Below are 11,166 nucleotides of genomic sequence, written 5' to 3' on the forward strand. Positions count from 1 at the left end.
ACCTCCTGCCCGCACAGCCTGGGCACTGCCGGAGCCAGGGGACCCCCGCACCCCCACCCGTTCCCAAACCGGAGCCCGGGGGCAGCCAGCACGCAGGCTCAGACAACGAGGGGGTCAGGATGCAGCCACCAGCCCCTCTACTCAAAGGGGGAAGGAGACCCATCGCCCCGGAGAGGGAGGAGCCCAGGATGGGGTGCTGTCGCCTGCCTGTCCAGCAGGGGGGGCGACGAAGTCTGGGGAGACCCCATGGGGCAGGTCGGGGCCGGCAGGACTGGTTTCAGGATGAGTCCTGGTGCCCCCCCCCCGCCCCCCCGCCCAGCTCGGGGCAGATCTCGCCAGAGGCCAGGCTCCCCAGCCCAGAGGGGAGGCCCTCAGCCTACTGGGCTGGGGTGCTGTCACCCGCAGTGCGTCCAGGCCGCCGACGTGGGTGTCACTCACAGGGGCTGGTGTAGGTGTAGTGGCCGGGGATGTCTGTTGGCGACAGCAGCACGCTCCGCATCTCATACTCGTCTCCCCTGTTTGCAGGGCACCATCAGGGTCAAGCGTGGGGCTCCCGGCCGGCAGCCAGCCACTGGGGCAGGCTGGGCCCTGGGGGAGCCCTCAGCCCCAATGCCCACCCCCCCCGCCCCACCACCTGAGGAAGCCGGTGGTGAGGTTGAGGACACCGTCCCCGTGCTCGGGCGTGGCTGGGGCCACCAGGGACAGACACATGGACAGGATCTCCTTCTTCTCCCGGAACCAGTTGGTGTTGGAGGCCAGGCCCACGGAGAACCAGCGCCCCAGGAACTGCGGACGGACCCCGTCAGCAAGGGCCCCGGTCAGCCAGGGCCCCCCGTCAGCCAGGGCCCCCGGGCCGCCCGGTCGGCCCCCGCCCTGCACGTCCCCTGGCCAGTCCGCCCCCCGCCCAGCGCCTCGCGGAGCGGCAGCTCAGGGCACTGGGCCGTTGGGGGGGCTGGGGGTTGGCCGCTGGTGTCCACGAATCTGGACGCTCCAGGGAAGGGCAGGGCGGCGGACGGACCCAGTGCCGGGCCCACGGGTGTCTGCGGCCCCCCAGCCCCGCCCTGTCTGCGTCTCCCGCCGGGGGGTGTCCCAGCTCCGTGCCTGCGCCCCCAGCACCCGAGCTCCGAGGGTGACTGTTTGGAGGGTAGGCAGGCAGGGGGCCGGCGTGTCTGCGGGTCCCGTGTGAGGCCTGTGGACACGGGCTTCCCCGCTGGAGGAAGGGCAGCGTGGCCGGTCGGTCCTCTTCCCGGGAGACAGCCCAGGCAGAGCCCCTCCCTCCGCAGAGCCCTCCCCGGGGGACCGGCAGGGGCCCCACCTGGTCCTGCTGGAAGCCGGCCAGAGCAGGGGCCGGCAGGACCCCCAGGGCCCCCAGCAGGACCAGCGCCATCCACAGGGAGCGCGGAGCGGCCATCGGGGCTGAGCGGTTGTCAGAGTTGGAGGCGGGAGCAGCAGTGAGGCCGAGCGGGAGTTGCAGGATGGGCAGAGCCGGGGGACCCTATTTAAGGGCCCGGCTTGGCCTGTGCCCAGAGCCAAGGCCGGCCCCGTGGCGCCTGATGCCCCAGCTCCCCCACCCCCCAGCTCCCCCACTCCTCCTGCAAAGGCTCTGACCACACAGGCAACCTGCCCGGGGACTGGGGCTGGGGGCAGGCGGGGCCCTTTCCAGAGACAGAACCTGCCCTGGGGCTGATGGGGGAGGGCACTCAACCGCAGCCCTGCCTGTCCCTGGCCTGCCGGCCTCTGCCGCCTGGGATGGGGTGTGCTGGGCACTGGGTGGGGGTCCCTGCTGTCACCCCCCAGAAACAGGTGCTGGGCCCTGGCACTGCCTCAGGTCTCACGGGCACAAGGGGGCGGGGGGACCTGTGGCCCAGCGCAGGGGGGACCCCAAGAGGCCTGTGAGCTGAGCTCAGCGGCCGAGCAGACATGAGCATGTCCCTGAGCGGCATGTGCCCGGGGAGGGCGGGGGGAGGCGGGCGCTCGCCTGCTGCCCCAGACACCGGGGTGCAAGGAGCTGCCTCGTCCTCAAACAGCCCCAGGCCACAACCAGACCACCCCCCCTCCACCGACAGACCACCCCAGGTCACACCCAGGCCCCCCCAGAATACCCCCAGGCCATCCAAGACCACCACCAGGCCACCCCCAGACTACCCTGGTCACCCCCAAACCGCCCAAAGACCACATCCAGGCCACCCCCAGGTCACCCCCAGGGCACCTCCAGACCACCCCCAGGTCACCCCCAGACCACCCCCAGGTCACCCCCACACCACCCCCAGGTAACCCCCAAACCGCCCCCAGACCACCCCCAGACCACTCCCAGACCAGCCCCAGGCCACACCAGGTCACCCCCAAACCGCCCCCAGGCCACCCCCAGACCACCCCAGACAACCCCCAAGCCACCCCCACACCACCTCAGGTCACCCCCAGGCCACCCAGGTCATCCTCAACCACCCCCAGACCACTCCCAGACCAACCCCAGACCCCCCCTCTTCCCGGGGCTGGAGAGCAGCCAGACTGGGACGGGCAGGACACAACTGGAGCAGCGTCCGGCAGCCGGCAGCCGGCCCCAGGGCCGCTGGCTCTGTCCCCTGCGGCTCTTGCGCGCTGGGAGGCCGGGCTCCAGTGGGGCACGCAGCACCTTCACGTGGGAACCCCAGGGACTGACTTCACAAGGCCCCGGCTCGGCCCTCGGGCACGGGCTGACCTTCAACCTTAACCAGGACGGACGGACCAGGCTGGCTCTCACCAGTCGGGACCAGTCTGAGGTCCTGTCGGAATGGGCCGTGCGGATCCGTGTACAGACCCCTCGCCCCACGGTTCCTCCGCTCCCCCTCCCCCTCCTGAGCTCCGGGCCCGCCTGCCGGTGCCCACAGTGGGTGGGTGTTGGCCTAAGGCTGCGGGTCCCATCCGTGCTCTGCTCTCACCCTCCCAGTCCCTTCCCCTCTCTCTGAAAGTCAGTAAGAAACCAAACCAGCCGAAACCGGTTTGGCTCAGCGGTAGAGCGTCGGTCTGCGGACTAAAAGGTCCCAGGTTCGATTCTGGCCAGATGCATGTACATTGGTTGCGGGCACATCCCTGATAGGGGGTGTGCAAGAGGCAGCCAGTCGATGTTTCTCTCTCATCGATGTTTCTAGCTCTCTATCTCTCTCCCTTCCTCTCTGTAAGAAAATCAATAAAATAAAAAAAGAAAAAAAAGAAAAAGAAACCAAACCAAGCCAAACCCCGTGCCCTGGCGGCTGTGAGCATGGCCTGTGGCTGCCGGATCCTGAATAAACCGTCTTTTCTCTCCCCAGCACCTGCTGCTCCTGTTCAAAGGGGCAGGGAGCCCCCCCAGGGTGTGCATCCCGAGGGCAGGGCCAGCTCCGTGGCCCGGGGCCCGGCCAGGAGGGAGGGTGCCCAGGCAGGAGGGCACCCAGGCAGGAGGGCGCCCAGGCAGGAGGGCGCCCCAGGAGGGTGGTCGCCCAGGCGGGAGGGGGCCCCAGGCGGGAGGGTGCCCAGGCCGGTGGGTGCCCCGCCTGCTGGGGGTCCAGTGAGAACCGACACCACCTGGGCCAGCCCCGGCGCTCCAGATGCCGCCGCCCACCCCGTGTTCGCCCGGTGTCGGTTCCGGCTCCTCCGGGCACCCACTGTGTGTCCGCTGGGGGAAGGTGTGGGCACAGACGGGGCCAGGCCCCGGGGACGGCTGTGCCTGGACGTGGCCTGGCCCTGGGGAGGTAGGCTGGGCGAGGAGTGAGGAGCAGGGGTGGAGGGGACAACAGCAGGGGCTCACTGCCCAGGGGCTCACCCCGTCCCCAGGCCTGGCCCCCCAGCTGGGCTCCATCAGCTGCCACAGCTGCCACTCAGCTCCCCGAGCCTGGGCATCAGGCAGGGTGGGGCCGGGATCTGGGTGGGCTCCTGGCTGGAGGGGTGGGGTGCCAGGCAAGGAGCTGAGGGCTGGGGCTGTCTTGCTCCGCCCCCCAGATGGGGAAATGTTGGGGGTCCCCCTTCACGTGCCCCCTCCCGCTCCCCAGAAATAAGCAGGTCGACCGGGATCAGGGTTCAGAGCAGCTTTATCTGTAAAACCTAGAGGGGGACGTAGGCGAGCTCACCCCGCCCCCACGCCGAGCCCAGACCACGCCCGGTCACGCCAGGTCACGCCGGGCTGCCCCCTCTGCCCTGAACCCCAGCAGGCTCAGCCACCGTGAGCTGGCACAGACTAGTCACCCCAGGTGGTGCTTAGGGCCTCGGGCTCAGGGACCACCTGCCGCTCCGCCTGGGGAGGGCTCCGGTGGAGGGCCCAGGGAGCTGTGGGTGCCGCATGGCCTCCTGGGCCTGGAGACGCCCCGGGCGGCGGCCCCCGGGACCCCAAGCCCCTGAGATGCCGGTGGAGGCAGGTGTGGTGGGGACCGGAGACAGGCCCGTCGTGGGGTCTGCCTCCCCCGCGCCCCCGCCAGCCCCGGGGGCCGCGGGCAGCTCGGCCAGCCCCCCGGGGGCCGCGGGCAGCTCGGCCAGCCCCCCGGGGGCAGCTCAGATAGCCCGGGGCAGCCGGGACCGAGCTGAGGGCGCAGCGGCTCAGGGTCACCTGCTGCCCAGGGCTGAGTCCGGCCCAGGAGGGAGTGGAAGTCCAAGCGCACTAATCCGGGAAGCTGAGAAGATGAGTCCTCCTGCCAGGCTTTCCTCCGCCAGGGGGAGCTCTCAGACTCACAGAGACACGGTGTCCCTCCCAGAGGCGGGCGGGGCAGGCGCCTGCGTGCACATGTGTGTGCACGTGCATGAGTGCGTATGCATGCAGGTGTGTGTGTGTCTATGTGTGTGCAATGAGTGTGCATGCGTTTATGTGCAATTCTTTGTGTGCATGTATCTCTGTGTGCATGTCTATGTGCACACGTGTATATACACGTGTGTGCGTGCCTCTGTGTGGAAACATGTGTGTATGAAACAGGTGTGTCTGTGTGCGCAACATGTGTGTCTCTGTGCGTAACGTGTGTGCGTATGTGCATGTGCATGTCTGTGTGTGCGTGTCTCTGTGTCTCTGTGTGTGTGTGCATGTCTGTGTGTGTGTGTGCACGTCTCTCTGTGCGTGTCTGTGTGTGTGTCTCTGTGTGTGTGTGTCTGTGTCTGTGTGCGTGTGCACGTCTCTGTGTGTGTGTGTGTGTGTGCACGTCTCTCTGTGCGTGTCTGTGTGTGTGTCTCTGTGTGTGTGTGTGTCTGCGTCTGTGTGCGTGTGCACGTCTCTGTGTGTGTGTCTCTGTGTGTGTGTGTCTGTGTGTGTGTGTGTCTCTGTGTGGGTGTCTGTGTGTGTGTGTCTGTGTGTGTGAGTCTGTGTGTGTGTGTCTCTGTGTGTGTCTGTCTGTGTGTGTGTGTCTGTGTGTGTGTGTGTGCGTGTGTGTGTGTGTGCGTGCAGGAGCATGAACAGTGGACGATGTTCCCTCTTCCCCCATCAGCCCAGGAAACCAGCTCCGGCCCCAGGACGGAGGAGGAGGGCAGGTCCCCTGAGCTCCTGCAGGCTCCCGGGCTGCTCCGCACTCAGGCTGGTCCCCAGCGGCCAGACCCCTCGCCCAGCCCTCCTGGCGCCCACTCCCGGTTCCCGTCCCTGCAGGTGGTCACAGGATGGGCGGGGGAGGACCCAGCGCTCGCTGCACCTCTCCAGTCATGGGCGGCGGGCGCCGGCGGGGACAGAGTAGGAGCAGCCTGGCCTCCGGGCATGCTGGGGCCGGGACAGTGACTGGGGTGGGGAGGCCCTCACCCTCCAGGGCTGCCCTCCCTCAGCCTCCCGCCGGCTCTGAGAGGCCTGGACGTGGGCCTGGGGGGCCGGTCCCAGCCGGGCCCTGGGAACCTGCCCTGGGCCCCCCGGGCGCCCTGGCCGCTCTGCCCGGTGACCAGCAGGAGGCAGAGGCCACCTGGACACAGCGGCCTTTTCCAGCGCCGCCCGCTGCAGGCCCGAGGTGAGGGGTGGGCGAGCAGGCCCAGCTGTCTCCTGACCTCGCAGCGAAGTGGGGGGGGGGCTGTGTGAGTCCCCATCAGGCCACGCTCCCCGTGGGGACAGGAATCTGACCCGAGCAGCTGGGCAAGGGGCAGGGGGGGCCTCGGCGGGATCGCTCGGGTGTTTGCGCAGGTACCTGCTCCCGCCTCCGAGGGCGGCCGCCCAGCTCCCTGCAGCTGAGCCACATTCCAGAGTGGACACGACCCGGCTTTTCTCAGAAACAAACCTGGGGCTCGTCGCAGCAGCTCTGCCGCAGGGAGGGGTGGGGCAGGAGCCGCTGGGGGGCGTCCAGGAGAGACCGGACGGGGCGACCCTGCGAGTCTCCGGAGAACAGCCATTACCCAGAATCCCAAGGCCATGGTCACCCAGGGACCTGGGATGGGCCCGCCTCCCGCCACAGCCGCGAGCAGGCAGGGCCGCGGAGACCTGCGCCCGCGCGCTCAGCCGCGTGGGAGCAGCCGTGTCCGCCGACGGAGAACGGACGGACGGACGCCGGCCCTCCCCTGGGACACTGTGCGGCCACACGGGGGGGGGAGGGGGCGAGGACGGGGGCTGAGTCGACACAGGACCGCTGTGGGGCCACTCAGAGGGGTCCCGGGGGAGTCAGACCCATGGGGGAGGCGGGGGCCCCGGGACCAGGGTCGGGAGGTGGGGGTGTCCCGGGACGAGTCGGGGTGCGCACAGGGAATGTTCCGGAGAGCCGGCACACACACCGCTGTGGACACACGACGCCCGGAGCTGTGCACACACCCGGTGAAACGGTTACCGGAGGCCCGGCCGGGCGGGGCGGAGCGTCGCCCAGGAGCCGGGGTCACCGCTCCGTCCCCCCAGGCCCGGCCCGGCTCCATCCCCGTGAGGGCGGGCAGGAGGCAGCTGGCCAGTGATTCTCTCTCAGCATGGATGTTCCTCTCTCCCTCCTCCCCCTTCCTCTCTCTGAAACCAATTAAAACAATTAAAAAGGGTTACAATGAGTAAGGTCACAGGCTAATGAAGAGAAGACGGTGTAATGAAGGTGAATTCTAACGGAGGGGACGGGGCAGCTGTCAGAGAGGGCGAGGGGCAGACACACTCACCCCGATGCCCCTGCCCCCCCAGGGCTCCTGCCCTCACTGACCCTCCCTCCGCGGGGGCGGGACCCACGTGACCTCTGACCGGGTCCCCAAGGGGGGCGGTGGCGGGCAGCCGGCCGCTTCGTCCTCAGCAGGCGGTCCGATAGGGCGCCCAGTCTGAGGGGGACACCGCTCAGGATGGGGAGCAGGGGGATGGGCTGAGGGGTGCCCCGGGCGCTGCCCCCACCAGCCTGTTGTTTGGGGAGCCCCCTTTGCCTCCCGACTCAGTGCTGACCCAGGAGGCCAGAGGCAGTGGGCGTGCAGAGGGGAGCAGGGCCCGGGGGGAGCAGACGGGGTGCAGAGGTTGAGGGGGGCAGGGTCCAGGGGGTGAGCGGGTCCCAGGGGGGTCCAGAGGGTGCGGGACCGGGGGGGGGGGAGCAGGGCTGGGTGCTACCTGGAAAGTCCGGGAAGACGATGTTGGCCTCAGACAGGCCCTGGGCCTTGAGGAGACACAGGAACTTTCCCAGCGTCTCCGTCTGAATCGCCCACAGTCGGACTGGAGCCCAGCACACAGCACGGCCTCAGCCCTCAGGTGGCCCTAGGGTGGACACCCCTCCCCTCCCCGCTGGGGTGGCCCCAGCCCAGCACCTGCAACTGCCCCCTACACCCCCCGCCCCCTCCACCCCCCGCTCCCTCCACCCCCCCGTCCCCTACACCCCCCGCTCCCTACACCCCATGCCACCTACACCCCCGCCCCTTATACCTCCGTCCCCTACAACTCCCCTCCCCCCCCCCCGGTCGCCCCACCAGCCCCACAGGCCGCTGAGGGGCTGGAGGACGGAGGGGTCACACCCGCTGGGGGGGGTCACACTTGTTGGGGGGTCACACTCACTGGGGGGGGTCACACTCGATGGTGGGTCACACTCGATGGGGGGTCACACTCGATGGGGGGGTAACACTCGCTGGGGAGTCACACTCGCTGGGGGGTCACACTCGCTGGGGGGTCACACCTGCTGGGGGGTCACACTCGCTGGGGGGTCACACTCGCTGGGGGGTCACACTCGCTGGGGGGTCACACTCGCTGGGGGGTCACACCTGCTGGGGGGTCACACTCGCTGGGGGGTCACACTCGCTGGGGGCTCCCACCCGCTCGGGGAGGGGTCACACCCGCTGGGGGTCACACTCAGGGGGGCTCACACAGCAGGTGGACCCTCACGATGGCCCGGCGGGCGGACTGCCGGCGGGAGCTCATGAGGGCGAAGGTGCTGTAGTCCGTGTCCTGCACCCACACGTCCTCCGTGTCCGTCCCGAGCTCTGGGGGGCACAGCGGTCAGGGGGCCTCCGGCCAGCACCCCACCCCGCCCCGCTCGCCGCTCACCCCCGCGGTTCTCCACGGAGAACACGTCCGGCCGGGCCGTGGGAATCAGCACGTACGACCAGGTGACACAGCGCTGGCCCCTGGGGAGGCAGAGGGAAGGTTCCGGAACCGGCCTCCCAGGAGAATGGGGGGCGGGGTGAGCAGGCCCGCAGGCCGGGGCTCGCTGCCCCCGGGGCCGCGGCCACCTGTGCCCCTCAGGCCACCAGCCCCCAGCGGCCAGGCTGAGCTCTGCCTCCTGGCGGCCTCTGCCCCCCTCCCCCCGGCCGCCGAGCACGCCTGTGGGCTCAGATGGGGGTGCAGTGACCACAGGGCCTCTGGGGGGCTTGGGAGAAGTGGGCACATGACTCAGGAAGACCCATCAGCCCTGGCTGGTCTGGCTCAGTGGGTAGAGCATCAGCCTGCGGACGGAGGCGTCCTGCGTTTGATTCCAGCCAAGGGCACGTGTCCAGGTTGCAGGCTCGATCTCCAGTGCGGAGTGTGCAGGAGGCAGCCGATCAATGATTCTATCTCATCACTGATTTTAAAGAAATATATTTTATTAATTTTTTTACAGAGAGGAAGAGAGGAGGATAGAGAGTTAGAAACATCGACGAGAGAGAACCATCGATCTGCTGCCTCTTGCACACCCCCTACTGGGGATGTACATACAACCAAGGTATATGCCCTTGACCGGAATCGAACCGGACCCTGCAGTCTGTAGGCGGCCGCTCTATCCACTGAGCCAAACCGGTTTCGGCTCATCACTGATTATTAAAAAACTATATTTTTATTAAGTTCAGAGAGAAAAGGAGAGGGAGAAAGAAGGAGCCCACAACCCTGGCAATGCCCTTGACTGGACTGAACCCAGGATCCTTCAGTTCACAGGCTGACGCTCTATCCAGTGAGCCAGACCAGCCAGGGCATCATTGATGGTTCTCTTTCCCTCTCCCTTTGTCTTTGAAATCAAATTAAAAAAAAAAAAAGACCAAGCAGCGATCAGGGTCTCGCTGGCCTGGGTGCGCCCTCTCCTGGGCCTGGGCCCCTGAGGGTGGGGATCTGCCACCGTCTTGTCCTGGGAGGTGAGGACCTGGCTGCATGGGGTCTAGGAGACAGAGCTGAGAGAGGAGGGGACAGAGGGGAGGAGGCAGAGGGAAGGCAGGGGACAAGGCCCTGCTCACACCGTCTGGGCTGCTGGATCCAGCCGAGCCTGAAGCCCATAGCCCTCGGCTAATTCTGTTCTGGCGAATGCTCCCCCTCCCCTTTCGGTGTACCCCCAGGGCTGGGTTAGGTCACGGCAGCCGGTGCTGCCCCGGCATCAGGAGGCCTGGGGGACCTGAGCCGGGGCCTTGGCTTCGGGACGCAGGCCGGGACCCCCACTCACCGGACCATGGCATAGGTCACCTCGAGCTGCTTCTTGTTATTTTGGGAGAACGTCGCTGTGAACGGGCTCAGCAGGCGCCGGTCCGCCTTGCTGTGGGTGCTGCCCGCCAGGCCCAGCACAAACCACTCCCCCTGGAACTAAGGGAGCCAGGCTGGGCCGGGCCCGAGGCCGGGCCCCCCCAGGCCGGGCCCCCCCAGGCCGAGCCCCCCCAGGCCGGGCCCCCCCAGGCCGAGCCCCCCCAGGCCGAGCCTCCCCAGGCCGGGCCCCCCCAGGCCGGGCCCCCCCAGGCCGAGCCCCCCCAGGCCGAGCCTCCCCAGGCCGGGCCGCCCCAGGCCGAGCCCCCGCAGGCCGAGCCCAGAGGCTGAGCCCCCCAGAGCAGGGGCCCCTGGGGCTGGCAGAGCAGGGCCTGGCTGGCCGCTGCCTCTCTGAGGGACGGGGTGTCCCCTTCGCAGGGGCCGTGAGGGCTGCAGCCCAGGTGCCAGCTCCCGTGGAGCTCAGGGGTCTCCCCGGGGCCGGGGCAGGGGCGGGGTCTGAGAGCCGGTCCCCCTCTCTGCAGGCCTGCCTCTCCCTGCCTCTCGCCTGCTGCCCCCGCCTTCCCACCTTGTCCACCCGGAAGGCCTGCTTGGTCTGGACGGTGGTCGGCCTGTTGGACGGCGGGGTCACTCCCGCCAGGGCGTCCAGCCGCGCGAGCAGCACCCACAGGGCCCACAGAGGTCCCATCCGGCCACCGGGAGACGGGGCCCCGGGCGCTGCCGACTCAGTGCCTCCGACAGGCCTGCCCCGCGGCCCACAGGTGCCTCCCCAGGCCGGGCAGCAGGGAGTGGGTACAGGGCAGGGGGGCTGGGGCGGGCCCTCTTTGATCTGCCCGCTGAAGATGGGGGGGCTGCTTGGGGAAGGAAGAAGGGGGCAGGAAGGGGAGGTGCCTCCCAGGTCTCTGGTTCTCGCCTTCTCATTGCTGACACCGTCCCCCTCCCCTCGGTCCCCCCGGCTCTGACCCCCTTCCGAGCGCCAGCCTGTGCCCGGGCAGAGGACGGAACGCACCGGGCCAGGGCCAGGCCTTCCAGTGCCAGGGGGCCAGAGCCACCGTGTTCCTGCCGCAGGGACCTGGTGTCCTGCCCGCCGCCTGCACCCGCCACCCACAGCCCCACCCGGAGTGTGTGGCCAGGCCGGGGGGGGGTGGGGGGGGGGAAGTGGCACAGGTGGCTCTGAGCCTGCAGGCCCTTCCTGCCCAGCCCGCCCAGAGGGAGATCTGTGGGCAGCGGGCCTGTGGGTGCTGGACTCTGCCCAGCTGGGAAGACCCTGTCCCTGACCTCTGAACCCCTGTCCGGGGCCACCTGCTCCCCCACAGGGCCCCCTGTCCTGGGCCGCCTCCTCCCTCTGCTCACACTCAGCCTGTTCTGAGCGGGAGCCCCAGCCGGGCCCC

The 11,166-nt window shown here is 68.9% G+C and overlaps 3 protein-coding genes across 3 annotated transcripts in view; 1 reads left to right on the forward strand and 2 right to left on the reverse strand.

Annotated features, from left to right (window-relative positions):
• The window catches only part of CLIC3 (chloride intracellular channel 3), a 30,294-nt gene extending 19,403 nt beyond the window's left edge, over window positions 1–10,891 (forward strand). The window contains exon 7 of the mRNA XM_036416952.1: window positions 10,860–10,891. The gene's annotated coding sequence lies outside the window, so the exon portion shown is untranslated. The remainder of the gene's footprint in view (window positions 1–10,859) is intronic.
• LOC118707100 (prostaglandin-H2 D-isomerase-like) lies at window positions 586–1,487 on the reverse strand. Its single transcript, XM_036417003.2, has 2 exons — window positions 1,316–1,487; window positions 586–786 (listed from the first exon to the last, which is right to left on the reverse strand). The coding sequence occupies exons 1-2, from the start codon at window positions 1,409–1,411 to the stop codon at window positions 601–603; spliced, it is 282 nt and encodes a 93-aa protein (XP_036272896.2). The 5' UTR covers window positions 1,412–1,487; the 3' UTR covers window positions 586–600.
• LCN12 (lipocalin 12) lies at window positions 7,138–9,932 on the reverse strand. The gene is made up of 5 exons (XM_036417004.2): window positions 9,744–9,932; window positions 8,384–8,463; window positions 8,203–8,319; window positions 7,460–7,561; window positions 7,138–7,182 (listed from the first exon to the last, which is right to left on the reverse strand). The coding sequence occupies exons 1-5, from the start codon at window positions 9,749–9,751 to the stop codon at window positions 7,154–7,156; spliced, it is 336 nt and encodes a 111-aa protein (XP_036272897.2). The 5' UTR covers window positions 9,752–9,932; the 3' UTR covers window positions 7,138–7,153.
• Window positions 10,892–11,166: the final 275 nt, after the last annotated feature.

Source organism: Pipistrellus kuhlii, unplaced genomic scaffold, assembly GCF_014108245.1.
Source record: "Pipistrellus kuhlii isolate mPipKuh1 unplaced genomic scaffold, mPipKuh1.p scaffold_m20_p_57, whole genome shotgun sequence".
NCBI lineage: Eukaryota > Metazoa > Chordata > Mammalia > Chiroptera > Vespertilionidae > Pipistrellus > Pipistrellus kuhlii.